We start from the raw sequence: 25,535 nt of genomic DNA, 5'->3' as shown, positions 1-25,535 counted from the left end.
CAGGCCCAAAGTTCAAGCCCCATGACTGACAGAAACAAAATTCTCCTGTTTTGAAACCTATCCATTTTCCTGCAATAATTGATTAGGTGACACTGAGATGCTGTGCTCTATGTAAGTAGCCATGGAGGCTGAATATCCTTCCATTCAAGCTATCTTCATATTTAAATCATTTGTGATCGAAGTAAAGTCCCATGTGAACTGACTGGGTCATACCCTGTGCCACCTCATCTTATGGCTGTGCTGCCGGGTGGGCTCTCTGGTCTAGTGAACCCATCTGCCCTCATAATCAAGCACATCTTGGGTATCAGCATCCCCTCTCATAAAAACACTGCTGACTTTCTCTGGGCCCTATCCACATTTGACATTAATGCTCATTTACCCGTAGGAAGTCCTCTAAGACATATTGGACAAGTAGATTCAGTGGCTTTTCATAACAGTAATGAAGACCTTAACTACAGTTGCTAAGGAAGGGACATAGCCTCCTTCTAAAGAAGAGTGCCAGAGGAGGAAGAATGAATTCCAAGCTGCCATAGGCCATACAACGGTCACCACTCTGAGATTAACATAAGAGACAGCCGGCTCTTGCTTTCCCAGAATTCATTGAGGTGCCCTATCTAGCTGCCTCTCACAAGGCAAACACGGCAAAGGGCCGCTGGATGCCTAGGCAGCCAATACACGTTACTCAGCCCACTTACTCATCCAGTTTCTGACATTTAAGAAGCTCTGTTGATTGGTGAGGTCAAACATTAATAAGAAGCCCATGGCATCTCTGAAGAATGCAGTGGTGAGGCTCCGGAACCTGCCAACGAAGCACAGAGGGAGGGTTGTGCTGAGAGTCAGTGCACACGCATAGGCTCACTATACAAACAATGCCATCTGCAGGTACAAGGTATCCGTGGTTGACCATCTTGGATCATCCCACAGACAGGGCAGTGAGAGGGAAGGCAACTGATCAGACAACCAATTTAGTCAAAGAGTTGTTTTTTGTTTTTTTTTTTAACACCACCTCCTGATCCATAGCATTGACACACTGTACAGTGTTGGTAGCACCTGATCACACAATTCCTTGCACAGTCCATAGGAGCTTCTTTGTCTGTTTGATTCACAAATATCCTGTGGTCCACAATGGAAACAGAAGCCATTTGAGGGCTGGGTGCCTATGGCTCACGCCTGTAATCCTAGCTACACGGGTGGCTGAGATCTGAGGATCATGGTTTGAAGCCAGCCCAGGCAAGAAAGTCCTTGAGACTCTTTATCTCCACTTAACTACCACAAAAGCTGAAGTGTAGCTGGGAATCCAGTGGTAGAGCATTAGCCTTGAGCACAAAAGCTCAGGGACAGTACCCACGCCCTGAGTTCAAGCCCCAGAACAACAAGCACACACACACACACACACACACACACACACACACACACACACACACGAAACAAGAAAAACACCATTTTAGAGTAGAGATTTTAACTTCTACTTTTCAGTGTTTCTTGTCTGTACCCAGAAGAAAACTTGGCATGAGGTAGCCTGAAGATGAATGTTTGTGATTGCAGGAGGAAAACCACATCTTGGGATTCTGTTGGAGAGAAAGACGTTGGTGAGCAAATTGTTTTAAAGATATTCTTTTCGGATAAAATTGAGCTGCAGTCTGGCCTGCAGGAACATGGTGATGTGTAAGTGTTTGGAAGAAGATTAGGACCAAAGATGACTTGGTGATTGTGGGAAAAAAGTGAGAATATACCTCCTTGTGGGAGGGTGGTGAAGAATGGGATATTTCCTCTGCAATATGAACGCGTTCTCTCCTGGACATCTCCCTGCTTCCCCTCCCTGCATCTTAAGGGAAGCTGAAGAAGTGCTGAGATCCCCTTGAACATTAACAGTGGGCTGTATGTACTCAGCGGCCACAGAAGGCTTTGCAATTGACTGGGTTTTCACGAAGGCACATAGATTTGAGATAGAACAGTATACTTCCTATCCTGAATGTCCTCCTAATTTTTGGACTCCGTCTATTTTGTAGCTCTTCCTGTTGGCTTTCTCAAGGTTCTATTCATGACCTCTATGTGATTCATTACATAACTTCATTTGCTCAGTGATAGAATACGTGTTGAGTAGCCCCAGATTTGTAGATCTAGACCTTTATGTTTTGATGTGTTGTGTTCTGCACCAGTGTGCTTAATTACTTGCCTAATTACCTGGAAGAAACTCAGAAACCCTCAAAGACATACATCCAAATACAAAGTGACCCCTCTTCCTCCTCTCCCTCTTCCTCCTCTCCCTCCCTCGTCCTCCTCCAACCAGATCTCCTCTCCTTTTACCTGCTGTGTACCATCAACCCACACTTCTTGACTCATTTCTCTTACTATGCTAGTTGCAGACCCATTGTCTCTCACCTAGGTAACTCCCAATAGCTTTCTTACTGGGCTTCCTTCCTAAATCCAATTTTGTCAGCCTCACCCTTTCTTCCTGTTGATTATATCAACACTACTCACATTCTAAGTATTAGCAGGGCTCTTACATTTCTTATGAAGCAGTCCAGCCTCTGCGGGAACTGATCCTTGATTGTCTTGTCTATTCAACAGCATCTTCTGGTTGGCCACAGGCAAGCTGAACTTCTCTTAGTTCTTGGAAAGTTCACTGTCCTTCCCCAGGACTCTTACGTGCGGGTGTTTCTGTGGCCATCTTCATATTGATGAGTCCTCTTCCTCCAACTCCTCCTCTAGTTTTATATCATTCTCCCATACACTTCTGTGCCTCAATGTAAACAGAGTCACAGCAGAGGAAGTTCACACCCCCCAGGCCTCCTCCTGGTAGGCTCACTTCCTGTCTTTCGTTCCCCTGTTAATAATGCTCTAAGGCTGCGCTGCAGTTGATTATTTGTTCAGTGTCCATCCTAGCCTCCAAGTGGAAAAGTGTTACGTTCTGAATTTCCTATGCGTTCTATTTTCATAGCCCAGACATGTGATGCACTTACAGAATATTTCTTGAAATGAAAGTAAGAGATTGTGACAGGTAATATTTTTTTAAATATTAAAGATTTAAATTACTCCAAGGGATAATTAATTATAGTTTGTATACAAAAAAAAACAGTGAAAAAGAGATAATTTAACTTATTCCCAATGTAGGATTTCTTTTATGGGGCATTGATTATGATCTAAGTAATAAAGACCAAGAAATGTCTTCACATTTTTTCTTCTGGATTGGTTTCTGCCATTGCCAGGGGTGGGGTGCACAGAAATTGCAGTGATTTTACAGAAATAGTTCTCTCTTCAGAGACTAGCTGTACCCACAAAACTGTCTCTTTCTCAACTATAATAGTGATGTGGCTAAGAAAATTGTTCTTTGTTTTCTCTCTCTCCTCTCTTTTCTTTCTCTTTCTCTCCTTTTCCTTTGCTCCTGCCCCTCCTCTTTCTTTCTGATTTGAGGACAATAGCATATTATTTCCTCCTCATTTCCCACAACACATCACAAAATCACTCCAAAATACGCTATTAAGGTTATCTGTTGGGGACAAACACATTTTCTTTCCTTCATGGTAACATGGATAGGACATACATATGTGTAGTAGGCTTCTACCCTGGATCCATCTGCCCAGTATCCCTGTTTCCATCCCCCCATTCCTCTCAAGGGGAAGAGGGACTGACGCCCAGTTCCTCTCCCACCCTCCCCGTCACATTCTGTCCACTGAACAAGCAAAGGTGAGGAAAAGCTGGGAGCACATGAAGAAAGCAGTCACCCTGTTGCTCTTTCTCGGCCACTGGACACCAAGGCCTGCCCTGTATCTTTAGGTTTACATAAGGATTATGTGTTTCACCTCTTGCCTGTGATGTCAGTGCTAGCCAAGAGTCACTTCACCTAACATGAGCTGCACCACCAGACATTCTGAGGCCTAGGGCTGAGGTGCAAACCACTGTTTATCTTGTTGCTTAGCTACACCATAGATATATAGATATAGAGAGAGGGATAGATATATGGATATAGATATAAATGAATATAGCTATCAATATACCATATATACATAGATATAGATATAGATGAAGAATTACATATATATATACAAATATATATACATATATATTCAGGGATGAATAACCCACATGTTATGTTATTCAAGCCTCCCCAGTCCTCTCCATCTCCCCCCCAATATCACAGCTGTCTTAAGGGACAGATGAGAGAAGTCTGCCATCACGCTAGGCTGACATAGCATGTGTGAGGACATATGGGAACCACATTTTCTCCTATTACTTCTTCAAAAATGTATTAAATTGGTCTCTAAAACACACGTCTTTGTGACAACAAAACTGACACATGAACAGAGACTCTTGTGAGGAAAGACTTAGAAGACCCAGCAGTGTTGAAGGGTGTGTGCAAATGGAATTCACAGTCAAAAGAGCTCACAGAGAGGGCCCCGCGCCTCTCCTGGCATTTACACTCACTGACAGTGAGAACATTTTGGATGCATTTCAAAATCAGAAGTGTTTACAAGCATAAGCATTTCCTGACATACGATGTAGAATTTGGAGGTGTGTGCCTACTAAAGAACACTGCTGCCAATCTATTGCTGGGTTGTTTTTTTTTTTAGATTTAGTTTCATATGAAAAAGCTATTAGCTTTGAGTCTTTCTTTAGCAAGTAAAAAACTGTAGATCCTCATGACATATATCTTTAGAGCATAATGGAATAAAACCCCTGGCTTCAAGCAGCCCATACTACTGCATACTAAGTATCTGTTATTTCAGACAAGGCAGCAGAGATGATGTTGTCAAACCAGCCAGCCAAGGGCTCTGCCTAAATCCAGCTCACAATTTTGTTAGGAGAAGGTTCCAAGTGAATTAATGCAGAGCAATTTGAGATAAAAACAGATGTAAATTATTGCAAGTAATATATAAATGATTGAGTGACTTTAGGCTAGTAGAATAGAGGGTCACAAGTATCCAGAAATAATTTGTTTCAATGAGGATGTTCAGACAGGGATGTTCAGGAGGTAGAAGTGGAGCCCAGCCTACTGAAGGTAAAAAAAAAAAAAAGGGTGTCGAGGATTCAAGATGGAAAATGATGGCGTTGGGGCTGGTTGGGGTGGGGTGGGGGAGGGGTGAACAAAGCCAATCACCCAGCAGCAAAGAAAAGACAGGAAAGTTTGAGAACCCAATTCTTCAACTTCCTCTTTGAATGCCACTCATGGTGGTTAATTTCTCACCTTCAATCAAGTAAATCTGAAGGTATTTCTAATTACTAGATCTAGGGTGTTCAAAGGCAGATTTGCTTGAATCTGATTTCAGTTATCTGCCCCAACTGCACAATGCTAGTTACAGTTAATTAATACATCATGTATATATATTTTATATGCTGGTCCTGGGGCTTGAATTTGATGCCTTACCCTTTTTGCTCTGCTTTTTCGGTTCGTTGGTGCTCTACCACTCAAGTTCTGGCATTATGCTGGTTAATTGGAAATAAGAGGCTCTTAGATTTGTCTACTCTGGCTGGCTTCAAATCTTGATCCTCAGATCTCAGCTTCTTGAGTAGCTAGGAGTATATTTGAGAGCCCTTAGCACTTGGCATTACATTTAATACTTCTCTTTTTGTCAGTGCTGGTGGGGTTTGAACTCAGTGCCTCACACTCTTGCTCTACATTTTTTTTCTCACAGGTAACACTCTACCTCTTGGTCCACATCTCCACTTCCTGCTTTTTTGAAGCTTAATTGGAGATAAGATTTGTCTCAGATTTGTCTGCCTGGGTTGTGTTTTGAATCAAGACCCTCAGATCTCAGCCTTCTGAAGGGTAAGGCTTACAGGCATGAGTCACCAGCGCCCACTTTACTTTTAATTCTTGATACAAGTGTCGATTTCAAAATCAGGCATAGAGTTGCATAGCATCTTTTTGAAGCTCATATGTTAACACTCATTTAAAATAAGTTTTTCTAAGCAATTTGTAGCTGGTAACAAAATAAAGTCTAATTACCGCTCTTGTCCTGCTGTGTCCCAAAGCTGAAGATGTACTTTAAATGCTTTCCCTGAAGATCCATTTGGTCCTTGCGTATTGTAAACCTGAAAAAAAAAAAAAAAAAAAAAAAGCATGATTCTCTTCAGTTAATATTGCTCTGGATTTTGTCACATTTTAATTCCCTGGGCTCACTCAGCAAGTTTTTTTCTTCTTGATTACTATAATCAAAGTTCATAGTGCAGAATAAATATTTGCTCTATTTTTTCCCACAAGCATCACACATCTCTCACTTTTAAATGTCAAGTACAAGTATGGTTTTCAACACAAGTTAGGCATACTGCAAACTTAAATTAGACACCTTCTGTCATTTCCTCACGGTGATAGCAAACATCCGATTTACGATGCAAGTTCTAGGTTCAAACACCAACTCCTCATTTAACCTCTTTGAGTCTGATTTTCTTATCTGCAAATCAGGATTCATAATTCTTTCCTGCTTTTCAGAGGTATTGAAAACTTCAATGAGATAACAGGTGGGAAATAAGTTTTTAAAACAAAGATATGTGTTACAGATGCATGCATTTCTTTTCCCATGAAAGGGACTTTCAAAATGGCTTAGCTGTAAAATAGACATAATTCTGGGTGTATTATAAAAAAAATCAAGCGAATAAAATGTACCCAAGTAAGCTGACATGTGACACTTCCTGGACTAGCCATTTCTTCATTGTGTTTTAAAGATAAGTTCAATGGTTTAGTGAAACTATTTTAAAGGGACATTTTTGCAATGAATTATACTCAAATTCGTGGGGACATAGGAGAGTACAGAAGTCAGGACAACCCGGGAGATGTTAGAAGAAAGTTGGCTAAAATGATTCCATAATGTATGGGCTGTTTTATATGGTATAGATAAGACCTATAGTTTCCCAGGCAAAGGCAATCTCGTTAAAAAAAACTTTTTCCTCCAAAATCGTCAAAGAATGAGTAGATTTATGTCATCAACTGGAAGCCACAGCCATCTTGGCAGTCAGGAAAACCTTGGTGGCATGAAATCTGGCCAAGCTTCTGTGCCTATGTTATCCATCTCACAAGTCATAATATACTCCTTCCTGTCATTAGTGTCTAGCATGGGAGAAGGCAGTGGCTGTGATTCTCACTTAGACCCCCTCATCTTGGAAAATAGCATGGGTGAGTCTCACATTCTGTTCATAATCAGCCAGTGATTGATGGCTGAGGCTACACATAAATAAAACGGCAGCAAGAACTCACAAAGCTCATGTTCCAGTGATTTGCCAATCATATATTTTCTTAACCCCTTTGTCAAGAGTAAGGAAATGAACACTGGGTCTTCTTGAGGAATTTAACTCAAATCAAAGAGTTAATGTTTCTAGATTCTGAGAAACTCAAACTTTGAAAGATTCCCTAAGAATTCATAGGGGGCAGGAGAAGTCACATAAATCCTGAACTCGTTTATTTCAGTTGTCATGCATAATTTGAAGACATGATTTCATGTCACTCAATATTTTTTTTAATCAAAATGTTATTTATAGTGTCAATAATAATAAATAAGATTCCCAAGTTAGGTTAGTAGTTTTATGCGATAAATGACAGGCACTTTGCAGCATAACAAACACAGTTCTTAATCCTTTCTTATTTTATAACAGGGATAAGTAACAAGATTAAAAGTATGGCTCAAAACTTACCACACGTTTTTCCCGGAAATCTATTCCTACTGTAGTGATGAATTTGGGATTGAATTTATTATCCGTGTATCTATAAAGAAATGTTGTCTTTCCCACCCCTGAATCTCCAAGAGCCAGGAGTTTGATCAGATAATCATAGTCTCCATCAGACATAGTGGTGGTTTTGGTGGGCCTACGTAGGAGAGAAAGAACAAGCAGGGTAGGATTAAGGTTCATTTCCTTTGCCTCTTACAGTACACCATCTATTGAAATTGCAGAGTTTAAAAAGAAAATCAAATGCCTCTGCTGTGCCAAATTTTGAATTAAGTTGATCAAAGCAGCTTCAGGGGTGTGGTTACATCTATCATTCTACTCACTGCAAATCTTTTGACATCGCATTACTTGCTATGCAAAAATATGCAAAAGATCTATTGCCACAGCCAGCGATAGTAGAACTTAAATGACAATGTCATAGACTTTTGTTTTACCCTTAGTTTTGCTCATTGGGATTAGGAGGGTGGCGCTGGGAAGAGGAGGGAGTTACATGAATAAAAATCCTAGTACAAGAGAAGCAAGGGTAGTAGGGAGAAACTGAAATCATGTGGATCGTGGGAATGACAAGACTCAAGGTCTATTTTGCATCTAATTCTGTGGCAGGAGTTTCTGTCATGTCCTACAAAATACTCCCTTTGTGAGTTTTAATTTTTTAACAACTAGTACGACAACCATTAGCAACACGGATTTGAAGTCATTTCAAAAACAATGCTTAGAAATCAGCTTTGAAACACCAGAGTCTCGGTTGTCTATAGTCAGACCTGAATTTGACTGCATAGTAGTGTATTTTCCAAGCACTGAGAAAAAGGCAAAGCCATTGTGAGGTAGGTTATAGTCTTTCTGCTAATACTGCTCCTTTCTGCACAGACAGATCTTGCCCTTTCTTCCAATGCACTGACCTCTGCTGAGGAAGCTTTATTTACTCTGCGAGCTTCCAGTGACTATGAGAGGTAAAAATAAGCTTAGAGCTCATGCCGCATAAACTTTTAAGAATACCAAGACATGCATTTGGAAGACACCAATATCTTTTATAAGGGACATTTCCACTGTTCAGTTTAGGAAAATGATTTTTCTGTTTGGCACAACTTTTTGTTTCATAGGTTACAGAAATGAATTTGTTTTATCCAATGCAGAGAAAGGCCTCTGAAGATTTTTCTAGGATAGGAACCTTTATTCTCATCATTAGATAAAATAAGAATATTTTCACACTTTTGAAGATCCAGAAAAGGTTTTCTTCTCCATGAATTCTTCACTGATTAAAAGTTAACTTCAACTATAACCTATACATACATATACTTCAGGACATTGGCTACTTCTGGTAATGTTCTACTAGTAAGAAAATGATACCCATAATGTATATGAACATAAATTCAAATCAAAACATCTTGATCTTGTGACTTTAGGTAATGAAGTAGGGATGCTGAATCTAACCAGCACCATCTTGTCCACGTGGAGGATGATAGAGTATTGGGGTTAACTGGGCCATCTTGCCTTCATGGTGGAGACAGGGAATTCCCATCTCCCATGTGATGGGCATGCATAAATTCCTAGAGGAAGGGGTGGGAGCTGAACCACAGATTACTGGACCTGCCTGTCCTGGGTCATGAACTCCCATGCTCCCTGTAACCCTGCCCCTTGATCTGACCCTATTTAAGCCCAGACCAGCTCAGGTGCTGAGATGCCAGGCCTTGTGTCTGTCTCTTGTCTCCTGGCTCTTCTTTTGTCACCATGGCGTCCCACTTCAGCCTCCATAGCAGTCGTCTGGTTTGTTGGTAGTTTTTCTGCCGTTTCCTTCCTCTTTGGCTCTCATGGCTCAGTTTTCTGACAGCATTAAGTGTATGTGCAGGGCTGCTGGTCTTTGTGACAGAGTCTGCCTATATTCACCAGCTTTCCAAGAAAGACTCCCAATTCGACATCTCAAAATGTGGTTTCTCTGTTTTCTCACCATACAACAATAAGAGGCAAAGCTTAAAGGTTTTGTATCTTTGAGTAAAAAGAGATGGACAAAGGAGATTGTGTTATGTTTCAAGTGCTCTGTAATGATTAATTGAGAGATTTGCAACACATGAAAAAAATTCTTAGATTTGAACCACATTCCGGCTAAATCCTAGCAGGACTATGAACAAATGTTTCTTTCATTAATGAATGTTTTTTTTTTGAGGTAGGCAGTTCTGAGAACTGCCAGTATCTACTTCATGCCCTTAAGTTTACCTCCCCAAGAATTCACTTTTACACTAAGAACTTTCAGAGAGGGTTTTTGCTGGCTGTGAGTGTTCTCTTTTTCCTGTGCAATACCTAGAAAAGAGTAGGATCATTGCTCAGGAATCAATGTGTAGCAGCTAAGTAGACATTCTTAAGGAAAGCATACTTACTGACTGATGTGGAATTCTTGGAAAATATCTACATTTGGTGGCTGCCTAGAGGTATCTGGTTCTAAGTCTGGCTGGCTCTAAATATCTTACAGAATCTTGATAGTTGAAGATGTTTCTTTTCCCAGTCCCTGTGCCAAATGAGTTGCCAGAAGAGGTTACTGCCAAAGCATATGACGTCCCCCTGCAACGGGAGCCTGTCATTGCTATCACTGCCTTCCCTCTTCCCCAACAAATTTGCTCAAGTGAAATTGTTCTTAGGATGACAAACACCTATTATTTCACTAGCAGAATTGAATCATATGGCTAATTCTCTGAGGGGAAAAAGGGAAGCGCTTCCATTCATTCTAACCCAAATGAGCGTAACTAAAGTCAAATTCTTCCCTAGGCACAAGCCTTCATGATGGAGGTGAAATGGAAGCCACCTGCTTCTAAAGAGAAGAGAAAGTTAGAAGATAATGTGGTTCCTTGAGGGAGAAAAAGGTAAGAGGATGCATCCGATACCTAAAGTTTTGCTTACAGGTAACTATTGTTAAGTAATATTTTTATGACAGTATTGAGAAAGGTCACCTCTTGAGCCAGCTCAGTAAAATGCTTCTAGTTTTAGTTCCTACTGTTAGAGGCAAGGATGAAAATAGAAAAGATGATGGGGTACCAATGACTCATTCCTTGTCATCCTACTTACTTGAAAGACTGAGAACTGGAGGACCATAGCTCAAGGCTAGTAGCAGCAGAAAAGTTTGTGAGAACCCTGCTTAAATCATAGCTAGGCACAGTGGCAGGTGTCTGGCATCCCAAACTATGGAGAGGATGAAATTGGGAGCACTGCAAACTTGGGTTAGTCTGGGCCAAATAGTCCATGAGAATCCATCTCAGGGGAGGGAAACTGGATGTGAAGGTGTGCATCCAGTAATGATGCAAGCCTCATGCAGGGTGCTTGCAGCGTATAGAGGTGCTTGAGCTCGGGAAGGGAGGCGACATCTTAAAAATAACCAGAAAAAAACAGGGCAGGAGGAGTGACTCAGCAGTAGAGGACCAGCCTCGCAAGTGCAAGGCCTTGCATTCAAACCTGAACACCACTGAAATAAAGAAAGAAAATGGAAAAGACGTAATTACGAATCAAGCTTCTGACAAGCATGAGTATACTTAAAATTTAAGCATGGACACAAGACAATACAATATAATTTTGCAAGACAGAACATGACTGATAAATGAGTCAAACCATTACTGTGCTTTAAATTCAAAGTGGCTTTCCTGAACTGAAGTAGTCAAAGAAGACTAAGAAGACCAACCTGTATGTAATTTTATATGTATCCCTGGGAGAAATCAGATAGGAAGGGAGAGATGTAGGAGGATCGCACTGGAGATTACTTCCTACTCACAGAATGAGACTATTAAGTACTTGCCAATTACATGACCTACCGTGTATTCCTGTCTGGCAGCCAATTACTCCTCTGGTATTCGTGAATAAGTCTGCCTAGGGCAGTACTGGGGCTGCCTCTTAGTCCAATATCTAATCCAGAATGAGCAATGCAGACTAATGTGGATCAGGTTTACTGTGGTCTACACTACCTCTTTCTATAAATGTTGGGATGTGCTACTCTGTGTCACTTAACATAAATGTCATACAAAATGAATATAAAGCTTGATACTAAAAAAAAAAGCTTGATACTGTGGGAAACCTTTATTTGGTGTCTTTAATATTTTCTACTTGATAGATTAAGGTGTACCTTTAAGTTCCTTTTGAAAACAGCACCTCTCTCTCTCTCTTTCTTTCTCTCTCTCTCTCTCTCTCTCTCTCACACACACACACACACAATTTATATATTGTTTTGGTATTGGTTTAGCTCCATCTTATTACTATGTGATTTTCTGAGCTCTAAAATTGTATGACCCAGATACTCTAAGCTTGGCTTTGAAAATAAGAGCACCACAAAGAAAAATAAAACATCAGCCAGAGTTCTTTCTTAAGCACCGGACTACCAAGTGATCTGAGAAGGATCAAAAGCAGACAAGTTTAACAGCTTTGCTTCTTCCTGCCCCAAAGCCTGTGGCCCTATCTGTTCTCAGTTGTATGGATTTAAAAAGGAAGCAAAACAAAAACAAAACAAAACAAGACAAGACAAAAAATAAAAAGGAAGAAAAGGGATGTAATCACAGTATTTCCAGAATAACCAGCTTACTTCTTACCAGCATTACTGCTATGCCACAGAGCCACAGAGACGGAAGGATATGGCAGTAAAAGTGCCGTTCTCAGAACCCTTTGTGGAATGGCAAGGCCTGGGAAAAGTAAGGAAAAAGATTGAAATATATCACACTCACGAGGCTCTGCTAAAGGAAACCTTACAGGTAGAAGGAATCCTGTCATGGAATTCAGCCTCTCCTGGTTCAGATGAGGAGTTGCATGCAGAGAATATATATATGACCTTCAGGAAGGACAAGTTATTTCTAACTAAGGAAAATTCAGGAGATTTGTTCATTATTAGTAGGAAATGATAAATTGTGTTAGATAGCTACAAAGGTAGAAATATTTTTAGTCTCTGGAGAAAGAGAATTTTCCTCTTTATGTGGCCAGGATAATAACTTCCATTTCTAACATATCTTAGCTGCTCCATGCGCATAATTACTTCCCATAGTCCAGTTTCCACTCGCCATCAATGTCATTGATGAAGAGATTTCATTTCTTTTTCCCACTGCTGGAATCACAGAGCCTAGCCAGTGGCTTGCTACATATTTGTTGAAGATATAAATATATTTAAGCTCTTCCAAGCCAATGTAAATTGTCATGATGATTGAAATCAGTCTCAAGAGATTAATAGACTTGCTGTCCATCCAAATTCATTCTCGATGAGTGACCTCTGTAGATTAAATAGTCACAATGGTATTTTTCCAGGCCTGGTTCACTGAGCTCACATTTCTATTCTAAGTTGTACAAGAGAATGGAAATATTCTCAGAATAAAATATTTATGTCTTCAGGGGAACCATTTCAAATAATCTTGGAAAAGTCAAAGCACTAAGGGACTGTACTTTTTTTGAAGATGACATTTGCTTCCGCAGAGAGACTATAAAGTTAATACTTGATTAGGTCAGGACCCAAAGAACAGGGCCCTATCAAGAAAGCATCGTTTTCCATCTAACGTCTCTTCTCTGCATGGCTCTGAGGAGCCCCGATTTGCACTCAAGCAGAGACCTTAACAAGAGCTCAGAGATGCATCAGTGACTTCTGCTCAGATGGAATTACCCAGGCAGACCTGTGATTCTTCATAGTCCCCAGAGTAACAAACAAAATGCCATGACAAGCTAGGACCTTGGGACTTCAAATCACAAAGTTAAAAGAACCAACTTGAAATGTTTAATGCAGTTTGAAGAGCTTAAAATAGTAGGCAAGTAAATATTCGTGATATTGCTTTGTATTTGATGACGCTTATTTCAATAAAATAAAGGGATCAGGTACAAGATAGACAGGTATTTGCTCTTTCCACCATGGTCTTTATTTGATTGGCTATCTAGGGCTCCAGTAGGTTTATTTTTGCTGTGAGACTCTCCTTGCAATTCATTAGCTGAATGATAACCCCAGGGTGATTCCTACTAATAGGCCTTGAAATATTGCTTTTCATGACCACAATTAGGTGCAGAAGGTTAGATTACGGTACGGATGGCAGAACCATTGGGCTTGTAACCTTTGCATCTGTGGAATAAAAGATATGGTTCTGGCCAGAGGTAATGTCCTTAATTCTTTTTACTTTTTGTATTCTATTATTGTTGTTATTGTTATTGCTATTAGTAGTACTGGGTTTGAAGTTAGAGTCTCACACTTGCTCAGTTTGCTTGTTTCAGCTGACACTTTACCACTTAAGGGACGCTTCCAGCCCTGCTTTTGCTAGTAAGTTTAGAGATGAAGGCTTGCAAAATTTTCTGCCCAGGCTTGCTTTGAACCATGGTCCTCTAGACCTTAGAATCCTGAGTAGTTAAGGTAACAGGCTACCGAGCAAATTCAAAGTCAGCTGACCTATAAAGAAAGACTGAAGACCAAAGTAAATGAATAAATAAGTATTAAAAAATAGCACTATGATTCGATTCAATTCAATCACTATCAAAATCTAGCATCTTTGTATAAATGATAGTCTCTTGCAAATGTTAAAGAGCACAGAATAATCAAAACTAATGATTTAAAAAGAACAAAGCTGGAGGGCTTCTACTTTCCCATTTCAAAATTTATCACATGTAGCAAATGACTCAGTGTTCACAGGCCAAAGATAGACATATAAATCAATGAATAGAATTTATTTGTAAGTGATTGGTTTTAATATTTATGACAAGGTTGGTAAGTTACTTCAATAAGGAAAGAACAGCCTTTTAAACAAAGCTGTTAAGATATCACATAGAAAATTTAACTCAAAATGGAGCATGAATCGAAATGTAAGAGCTAAAAGTATGGAACTCAGAAGAAAACAGTAGTCTTCCTGACTTTGGTGAGGAAGTGATTTCTCAGATATACCATAAAAGTGACAAAAGAAACATAAAACTGACAAAAAAAGAAGTGCAAGAGGATCTTTATATTTGAAAAGATAATACAAATGAAAACGCAGCCCTAAGACTGGGCAAAAATATTCATTTTATGTATCTAATAAAAAAAACTTATATTCAGACTATGCAAAGAACCCTGACTACTTGATAACAAAAAGACATGATTTTTACATGGGCAAAGCATTTGAATAGCTATTTCCTCAAAGACTATCTCCAGATGGCCCAGGAACCAATGAAAAGATGCTAAAAGAATAGAAAAGTACACATCCAAGCCACAATGCTCTAGGACTTTGTATCCATGAGGAAGGTTCTAATACAAGCACTAATTGTAATAAGAGTTGGCATAGCTGTGACAGAGCTGATCGTGCCGATGAAAAATGATGTATCCATTTTGAAAGTCTGGTGACTGAAAATTTAAGAACAGACTTCGTGTATAACCCAGCCATCTTGCTTTCAAGTCTCAAGTGAAATGAAAACACATCCATAGAAATACTTGTACGTGAATGCTCACAGTAGAATAATCCAAAAAGGGGAATATTATCCAGCTAGAGGAAGAATAAAGTACATATACATGCTTGAAAACCTTGCCAAGTGGAAATAAGCCAGAAACAAAAGCCTTATCTTTTATGAAATGTCCAGAACACTGTAGAGATAGAATATAAACGAGCATTTTCCAAGAAGTAGGGAGAAGAGAAATGTTACTGTTAGTGTATGGATTGGGGTAGGGGAACAGATATGAATATATTCTGGACTTAGTGAAGATAGAACAATCTTGTAAATACACCATAACCACTGACTTGTACCCTTTACAAATGTGGATTTTATGATATTTGAATTTTCTCTCAATAAAGCTTACTGAATCCCAATAATAATATTACATCAAATTTTGCCCAAAATTCTTTGACTATAAACCACATAGGTATGGAATTACACTGGGTTACAATGCAGTAACCTACTAGTAAGTATCATGCACATTCAAATAATACTAATTACCAGAAACTTAATGGAAACAGACTATGGAATACACATTATATTGTAATTACTCCAAATAATGTGTGTGTGTGTGTGTGTGTGTGTGTGTGTGTGTGTGTGTGTGTGTGTGCCAGTACTAGAACTTGAACTTAGGGCCACATTCTCTTGCCTGACATTGTTTTGCTCAGGGCTGGAGCTCTACCACTGGAGCCATGCCTCCAGTTTTAGCTCTTGGTTGGTGAATTGGGGATAAGAATCTCCAATCTGTTGCCTGGGCTAGTTTCGAAACTTCTACTGTCAGATTTTAGCGAGAATTTTAGTATGAGCCATTGATACCCAGCAAAGTAATTTTTATTTATAAACTATTTATCACTTGGGTAGTAATAACCTATCTATTGTGTTCACAGATCAGGGAGTAATTTAAAATCACTGGGAAACAGCTGGGTTGGATACCTGGACACTGTCAAACAACACTGAATGAACGCCTACATATTTCAGTAGGTCTCAGAACTGGCTATCTATCCATGTTCCCTGAGGACTTAACACATACCTGTAACACCAGAGCTCTTCTAGACCTGCAGAATCAGAATCTCTGCAGGTAGCCTCTTTGGTTGGGCTAAAGATTTCCCAGAGGTGGGACAGAGCAGCCACGATGGAACCATTTGTCTCTATCATCCTTTTCCCCCTGGAGCCATGTCTCAAAACTGTCTCAAAAGACTGAAATTCTGTAGCAATTTTCAGCAATCCAGGCCAACATAGAAACCAAATTAGAAAGCCCAATGGTTAGGAGGAATCCACGGTGCTCCTGTTTCACTTTAAAGCAATTTCCTCTAGTTGATTGTGATCCACAAACCTAGACATGGGAATAATGGATTCTTCTTATGCTGAAAATGATTACCGTTCTCTAAATGTGATGTTCATCTACACAGAATTTGTGTCCTTCAATATTCTGTTTGCCTCATTGAAAACTGGGAGCAGCCTCTGGAACATTGTAACTTCACTCAAAGTACTACAGATATTACATAAATGTTTTAATTTAATAAACCAAGCTTCAAGACTTGCTTTGTGGAAACATTTACTATTTCATCTGAATTGTTTTCTGGCTTGTCTTTTCTAGCCAATGCCATGACTCATTTTTTTTTCTCTTCTAAGAAAGTCAAATCTTTTTATTTGGTTTTGTTTTACTTCAATGCTTCCCTAGATCCTTTCAGGCAGGACTTCAGCTAAGGAACCAGAAAAAAATAATATGTTAGAAAAAAAAAATAAACTCCTTGAAATTCTGCAAAGCTGTGTATGGAAAGGATTTTTCCCGCATATATCTTCCAAGAGCAAAGAAAACTAATGATGCAGTGAAGCAAAACTAACCCTGCTCAGCAGATTAGGAAGTCTACAGAGAGACTAATGGCTTCTCACAGCCAGCCATGGAGACCAGAAAAGTTTAATCAACTCAGTAGTTCTGCAACTTGGATACTATTAGAACTTCCCTGTGTCCAGGCTATACCATACCCTGAAACCAGGTAAATTCTTAATCTAGATGGTAAGACCAAAGCATTTTTATTTTTAAATGCATACCCCCTCCCCACCAGATAATTCTGACATTTAGGTTAGGGACCACTAACCTAAGTCTAACCTCTAGTTTCAATCTAGGAGAAAGGACAGAATCACATTTCTGAAGATGCATCTCTTGTTAAGACAATGCCAGGGGGGAGATGCTTCCTTACTCATGCTATAGGCCCCTGCTTTGATGGGCTAACCAGCACCAGTCAAGAGAAAATCCTTTGCCCTTCCCTTATAAGGAAATTTCATAGGAAGCAGACAATCCACCCTTCTCTGAAGAGCTATATATGGCATGTGTAAAGGTGTTAAGTTTATATTTGCTTCTATACTTAAATAGTGCTTTCATATAGAAGATATTAAAGGTATGTGTTTGACTTTTAAAAATCTTAAGTAAATTAATTTCATTTTGTGATTATTGAACTCAGGTTTACACGAATGGACAAGCCATCTACCACGAAGTCATATACGTAGGTCCAAATATTTTGTTTTAAAATTAACAAAAAATTGTATATATTGATTGTGGGTATCAGGTTATTTTGAAATAATATATAATATTTGAAATCAGTATACATTAGGAGTAAGTGAAATAGAGCTAATTAATGCGTGATTATGGATTTCTGTCTGATGAGACTATTTTAAATCTACTCTCTTCAGATTTGTCAAAAATATGACACATTGTTATTAACCACAGACACCACTAGTTCACTTTTTTCTAGCCTTTTAAAAATTTGCCCTTTATATTTTGGAAAAAATGATTAGCATAAATTAATTGTACAAAGGAGCTTCATTGTGATATTCACAACATTCGTATAATGTACTTCAATCAAATTCATCTAGTCTATATTACTCTTTCTTAACCTCTCCCTTTCCTCTCCCCTCCTATAAAGCATCCTCTGCTAGGTTTCATTATGCTGTATGCTGTTTGCTTTCTTTCTTTCCTTCAATTGTTTCTTTCTTTCCTTCTTTTCTTTTTTGTCAGTTGTGGGGCTTGAACTCAGAGCCTGGGCACTATCCCTTAGTTTTCTTGCTCAAGGCTTGCACTCTACCACTTTGGGCCACTTCCTGCTTTTGAGTGGTTTATTGGAGATGAGTCTCACAGGGACTTTTCTGCCTGGGCTGGCTTCAAATCCTGATACTCAGATCTCAGCCTCCTGAATAGCTAGGATTGCAGGCATGAGCCACCAGCACTCAGCTTCATTATGCTATTTTCATACACACATAGAAAACACTTCTATAACATTTGTCCCTCATTGCCTTTTCTTTTCCCTCTCCCATTGGTTTCCACCCTCCCATAGTCTCACTTTTGCAATCATCATAAGCTTATTTGTCAGGAATGAAATATTTTACTCTGTGACCAATATCTCCTTAAGCCTTTCCCCATACCAGGTTTTCAAACATTGTTCTAGCAACCTTGCAAACTGGGTTCACTCTGTAACTGGCACTGCTCTGTGGAAGTCACATAAAGTTGTAGTGCTTTGCTTCATTAGCTGAGAAAAGTCACACCAATCACAATAACTGAGATGTAAGGATGGCAAAATTAGAGGGCATTTATGGATTTGTAAGCATATGAAAACAAGTACCGCAGCATCATTAATATTTCTTCATTGAGACATAATTCTAAGTAACTCACAGAACTTTGAGATCCCAAGAATAAGAGAAATTTAAAATCTCAGACCTCTTTAGGAAGAAAATGTTTACTTGTCATTATTTTAGCTGAGTTCACTAGAATTTTATGAGTAATAACCACTGGAAATGAAATTAGATCTACAAATCATGAAGTTAGTACAAAGAAAACACTTGTCTCATAAGCGCTCTTTTAACATTATGTGCACTTCTATGTTCATGGAAAATCCCTGTTTTGAGTGTTGTTCTGCTATATAGAAGGAGCGATATATATCTACATATAAATGTTTTGAAGTGGAATAGAAACTAAAGAAGGCTCATTCTGCACATCTTCTGAACATTTACTTGGGTCAGAAGGAGATTTATTCGGAATGAGGTCTGGCTCAAAAATCCGAGGCTCCACACCCAATAGAAGTTCTGAGGAGAGATAAAATATAAAGAGGGATGGACAGGGGTGGCAGGCATAGTGACTCATAGCTGTAATCCCAGTGACTTGGAAGGCTAAAACAGGCAGAGGAACTATGGTCAAGGCTAGCCCAGAAAAAAGGTTAGAGAGACCTTTTTTTCAAAGAATAAGACAGGCAAGGGGATAAAAGTTTATAATCCCAGCTATATGGGAGGTAGAGATAGGAGGCTCGGAGCCTGAAGCTGGGGAAAGGTTTGAGACCCGATAGGAAACATCACTAAACAAAAAGGATGGAGGTGCGGCTCCAATGGTAGAAGTGATCGAAGAGATGGAGTTTGATGGGGAAAGGGAGAAAGAGAGGTTTGGGATGACAAGGACACTGGTCATGGAGGCAGGCTGTGTATCCAGGGTCACTGGCCGTAAGGAGGATTGACAAAGGTATTCGGAGGACCTCAGAACATGAGGTCAGATGCTAAGGGTTAAGTATTAACTGTGGGACAATGAAAAGAGGAAGGCATCACAGTCCATATCCCTGGATGCAGGGTATAAATGTCACAGTTACCATCCACACGGTAAATCAAAACCCCCAAACCCTTGATTTAGGACTTTTACTTGTAGTTGAGTGTGTGAAATACCTGGCTGAATGTATTCATTCTAGTCTTACATTCCCAACAAATAGATATCCATAAAAATAATATTTTTGTTTCCCCTTCCCATCCCTTCCCATACTTCCCCCTCCCCCCATCCGAGCCTCCCCCCACCCCCCACCAAAGTTGTGTAGTTCGTTTTTTGACATAATGACTTGTACGTATCATTGTTGCAATGGGTCCACCTGTATCCTTATTTAAACGACTTGTTTTTCCCCTTCCCCTAGAGGAAGCTACAATGCTTGATAAGAAATGTACTCATTATCTTGCCATGTAATTGTAACTCCTCTGTATTCTCACAATAAAAAAAAATATTCTTTTTGAGTTTGGTGCTAACAATGGCTCATGGCTATAATCTAACTTCTCAAAAGGCTGAGATTTGAGGATGGTAGTTTGAAGCCAGCCTAGGCAGGAAAGCCTCTTAGACTTTTATTCCCAATTAACTATTAAAAACCTGGGAGTAGAACAATGACTTGATTGGTAGCAGGACAGTCTTGAGCTAAATAGCTCAGGGACAGTGCCCAGGTCCTAAGTTCAAGCCCCAGAATTGGCAAGTGCACACGCACGCACGCATGCGCACGCGCGCACACACACACACACACACACACAATTTTTTGAGCATGAGTCCAATATAACAAAACCACAAAATCATTAATCAAGAAAGAAATAAGCCTCACAATAACAAAAAGAAAAGAAAGAAAGAAAGAAAGAAGCTACTTTGTTACCTAGAATGAAGTCACTATTTCTCAAAACCAAAAATGGTGCAGAAATCCCAAGGAACCACTGGTTTTACTTCCGTTAACAAAGCACTAGATTCTTTTAGCCACTTCAGGCTCTGCTGCAGCTCTGATTTAAAAATACAATAGTCAAGTGACTAATTACAGTATTAAAGAAATGATTGTTTACTTCTTGGCAGCAACCTAATCAGCAGACCATGTCTTCAACTCACCTAACATTTCCCAGTATAAAACATTTATAATATGGCCTTTGTCAGCTTTTACCTCCCAGATGTTCTGGTGGGAACCACCATCATTAGCACAAAGACATTTACAGCTCTGACTAACTTCCCTGCTGTTGGGTGCATTTTAAAGTTTAATCAGAGTAGAGTTAAAAGGAAATTTGTTGGTGCCTAACTCAGAGTCTGTTAGGGTTTTGACAACAAAGAGTCCTAGCAAAGTAGTGCGGTTTTTAGCTTCCCACATTCTGAAACTTTAGCGTTGGTGGACGTCTTGTTTTGACTAATAATTTTGGCTTATGAAAGTTATGAAATACTTGAAAATGTCAGCAGCGTGATAGCAATGATGACAGATGATTGTGTCTTAACACCACCTATGTTGGTTCAGTTCTGCTTTGTAAATTGTCCCTGACAAAGTAGCTTTGCTCCTTTTTTATTCTCCTCAATGTTGCAAAGTCTAAGAAAGAAAGTCCCTTTAAAAGGTCTGGGATAATAACTTCTAGAGTCAGCTACCATAGGAAATGGAACTATATAAGAACTAGTCACAAGAACACCGCAATTAGTCATCATTTTTCACTCAGAACCCAGTGAATCTGCTGGTCTTCGGCTACCATCAGAGTGTGGGTCAAGGAATCACTAACCTTGCTCTCTCATTAAAAGTGGAATATTATTTAACTTGCAGGGGAGGAATGTCTAAAGCATTCTTAGGTACTATTCCAGCACAGGAGAAAGGAAAATTCAGCCCTGAATGGCAGAGATTCCACTTAGCCCTCAAACTACTCTTCCATTGTCCCCTGTCCCTCTCTGTTCTCCATAAAAGCCCTTTCATGTAACTGATTCCCCAAAGGTTGCCCTTGTTTTATGGCCTGTAGTCCCCCCTCCTCCCACTTTCCATGATGGACAGATCTTGAATAAACCTGATTTCCTTCTCTCATCTCACAAGTACCAGCTTTCCCAAGCGGCAACGCATGGAATCGATGCTGCTTACATGTGTGCTGAAATTATGCGTAGAAAACCTTCCCTCCCCAGAACGTTCTTTAAATGGTCAAAGAGGCTTGCAAGTGGAAACACGCGTCCTAACTTGATGATGTCTCCTGCGAGCTGTGACAGAATCTTTATGACCACTCATGCTTCATAATCTGTATGTAACTTATGTAACTCGGTCTCCTGAGGCTTTTGAAGAGTAGAAAAATATCAAAAGATGAACAACATCAACGGCAACAAAAAACAAAAGCAAGGAAACAAAACAATTCATAAGGGCTTAAAGGCTCATGAATAGAGGTTTGGTACAAGACAGTTCTGAAAGAAATAAGCTTTGCTTCTGTGCTCGGCAAGGGATCCGGACAGGGCAGTTGGAAGCCAGCTTAAGATGCTGCAGACTGCTGAGATTGCCTCTTATCTCCACAAAGCCCCTCCCTGAAGCCTATTCCTGGCCAAGAAGAAACAAGACCATAATTAAGTGAAGTTGCTTCATTTTTCCCCTTTAGTTTCTCACCCGCTTGTCACTGTATTTGGTTTTGGTACCCTGTGTCTTGTATAGATGTTTATCTGATTTGGGGACGGGAAGAGGAACCACAAAATGGTGAGACAAAGAACAAAGGGCGAACCAATGCAACAGCGATACTCACAAGACAGTATGTTGGAAATGAACTGTACAACTTGGAGGGGGAGGAAAAGTGTGACAAAAATGCAGGGGGTAACAATGTTCGACAAGAATTGTACTCACTACCTTATTTATGTAACTGTAACCCCTCTGTACATCACCCTCACAATAAAATTAAATTGAAAGAAATGTGCTTGTTCCTAATACATTTAACAGAAGAGCAAATCAAATTACTACATTAAGTCAAAGAGATAAGCATTATACTGGGGGGGATCCCAATAAATGAGCAACAAGAATGTGTTTGCTGCCTCTGTTACGTTTGAGTTTACCAGAGGTCTTAGTCTCAAACACATTCTTTGCAATGGATGTATTACTCCAATGCTAAAGCATACTCTTCCGTTGACACTTCCACCAATCTTTAAAGAACAATGCAAATCTTTTTTTTTATTGTGAACATACTGTACAGAGGGGTTACAATTACATGGGCAAGATAATGAGTACATTTCTTATCAAGCATTGCAGCCTCCTCCTTTGTTTACCCTTCCCATCCCTTCCCAGCCTCCCCCACCCCCCCAATCCTCCCCCTCCACCACCAAAGTTGTAAAGTTCGTTTTCGACATGACAACTTGTACTTCTCATTGTTGCAACGGGTCCACCTGCATCCTTATTTAAACGACTTGTGCAAATCTTTTTTTTAAACCGACTTGTCTTATAGACATCTAGTAACTTTAACTGTAAGTGGGAGGTTCTTTGCCACTAGATTCAAGGATTTCCTACTGGAAGCTGATTCTACTTAAATGATGATGTTTTACAAAAAGAAGCATAATTATGAAGTGCATATTAAATTTCAGGAACATAAATTCTAAGCATATAAAATAACAAAGTGAGATTGTTTTACTTTTGCCCCGCATATATCTACTAATACGCTAAGTTAAATTTACATTAAATTGAGGACCCTGTGAGAGGGCTTAAGTTTAAAAAATAATATTGGCACTTCTCCAATAATGTTAGTAGCATTTAACCATCTAGTTCATGTTCATAATATAGCAGGCTTTATATCAGGCTGGAATGAAATCCATTTTCTTTACCATAATCAGATCAAGTCTGGACTATGATAGAAAAGATACCTTGGAAATCTACCAGTATCACCTGAGAGAGATAATATTGTGAGAGCAAAAGCACAAACTAGTTGGATACATTTAGATAAAGGTAAGGTGCCACTGTGGAATAATTCCAAGTGACAGCAAATGAAACGTTGTATCTCATGGTAGACAGGCTTGTGTTTTCCGAAGGAAATGAAGAAATAGAATAAAATATAAGAAATGTGCTAAATACTTCTTCCTCCTTCTCTCCTCCCAGAAACCAGCACTGACTGGGTCACATGGGTACTGGCTGTAAAGGAGCAAAGTTATCACAAGTGTATGTTACAAACACCTGCACAGTCACACATGTGTTTGCGAATGCACCCAGAGGAATACATGAACAGATGTGCTCACACACACAAATGCACAGGGCCATATCCAATGTTGGAAGAATGAAAGTCAGTTGTCTATCTACTTGATCAACAAATCAAGTAAAGCTAGAGATGTACACAAGAACATTCAGTTCACAACATACATTTTATGAAAGATACAAACTGAAAATTGTTCTGTCTATAATTTGAATGAGGAAAATAAGATGTGCTTTTAATTCATCCAATGTGGAAAAGCTATTTAAGTGTACATGTTGGGGTAGGGATTCTAGGAATGCCTGGGCTTCCTTTCCTGGTGGTAAGGAAAGGACACAGAGAGTTCTTTATGTGCAGAGTGAGTGGGAAGGCAGGGAACACACCCCACTGACTGAGTGGGTGAACCTTGATAAACTGCCCAGGTGGAGACCTTCTGAGTGTGGGCATGAAATGTGTCACTGGGGGCTTCAAACAAAAGATCAGAAAGTAACCTGAAGACTCAGTACTTCCAATGGCCATTCTAATCCCTTCCTTTGATGAAAACTAGTGCAGAAAACACATCAGTGTGGACTGTATGTAGAAAGGAAATCTTGGAGAATGAGAAAACATAAGAGTGGAGACTGAGAAAAGACGTGGGATTGTCTGAGAAACATTTACAGAGCAACAACTATAAGGTATTAGGTAGGAAACCAAACCAAAGACAAGAAACTGAAGACTCTGTGTGTGTGTGTGTGTGTGAAAGACAGAGAGAGAGACAGACAGACAGACAGACAGACAGACAGACAGACAGAGACAGAGATTGAGACAGAGACAGAGACAGAGAGACAGAGAGTGTCCAGGGGCATGAACTCAGGATGCTTTCCTTAAGGATTTTGCTCAAGGCTAGTGCTCTACCACTTGAACCATTTAACGTGAAATATGAGTCTCAAGGACTTTCTTGCTCAGGCTGGCTTTGAACTGTAATCCTCAAATCTCAAGCTCCTGAGTAGTTAGGACTATAGACATAGCAAACCACATGTGTTTTTATCCTCAGAATTTGACTTGACAGTATGGCGTAGCTTAGCTCCATTTAAAAAGCGACGACATTGAACGTCTCCCAGATTCACTCACCTACTTATCATATCATCCAGCAGTCATCCAGCACCTGATCTTCACCTGACATTCAGAGTTTACTTGAGGACTAATGGCACCAAAAGCTATACTCATTGTTTTCTCCCTATTAAGACTGTAGTTTCTAAAATACACAAGGCCCAAATCGCTTACCACGAGCCCCAAAAATTGCATCTCCAAGGTCTGCCTTGCTTACTTTCACTGCTGAAAGGGTTCTCATTTGGACAAATTGCCTTGTTACTGCAACTGATAAGAGCCTATCCATTTGCCCTCAGCCTCCAGCTTTGTTCCCTCCCCCCTGCCTTCACTGTCCCCATAACAGGCAGGGTTATCTTTGTAACTGTAGTCAGAGCACACTGCTTTTCTGCTTATTATTTCCCAATGTGATCCCATCAAACTGAGAATAGGATCCCAAGTCCTTTGTCAGCCCCACAAAGTGCTATGTGATCTGGCTCTGACAGACTCCCCAGTAATTTGTTCTTTTCTTTCTCTTTTTCTTTCTTTCTTCTCTTCTTCCTGTTTAAAATAATTTCATATTCACATCATATATTTATTTGATTCTTCTTAATGATCCTTAAGTAGTGGTACAGGGGTTTCGATTCAATGTATCAGTTTGTCAGTATAATGTACCTGGATCCATGTCACCCCTTTTATCATTC

General features: G+C 39.7%; 1 protein-coding gene across 1 annotated transcript in view; it reads right to left on the bottom strand.

The window, feature by feature from the left end:
- Positions 1–25,535, bottom strand: part of Rab27b (RAB27B, member RAS oncogene family) — a 56,493-nt gene that overhangs the window by 5,574 nt on the left and 25,384 nt on the right. Inside the window, exons 2-4 of the mRNA XM_042675126.1 lie at positions 7,627–7,798; positions 5,948–6,033; positions 696–799 (exon numbers count right to left, since the gene is read on the bottom strand). Of these exons, the coding sequence (XP_042531060.1) occupies positions 696–799; positions 5,948–6,033; positions 7,627–7,779 (343 nt within the window). The 5' untranslated portion in view covers positions 7,780–7,798. The remainder of the gene's footprint in view (positions 1–695; positions 800–5,947; positions 6,034–7,626; positions 7,799–25,535) is intronic.

Source organism: Dipodomys spectabilis, unplaced genomic scaffold (genome assembly GCF_019054845.1).
Source record: "Dipodomys spectabilis isolate Male_0828 unplaced genomic scaffold, ASM1905484v1 ptg000024l, whole genome shotgun sequence".
Lineage (NCBI taxonomy): Eukaryota > Metazoa > Chordata > Mammalia > Rodentia > Heteromyidae > Dipodomys > Dipodomys spectabilis.
Note: the sequence above shows the minus strand (reverse complement) of the source record. Positions and strands in the feature narration are given on the sequence as shown.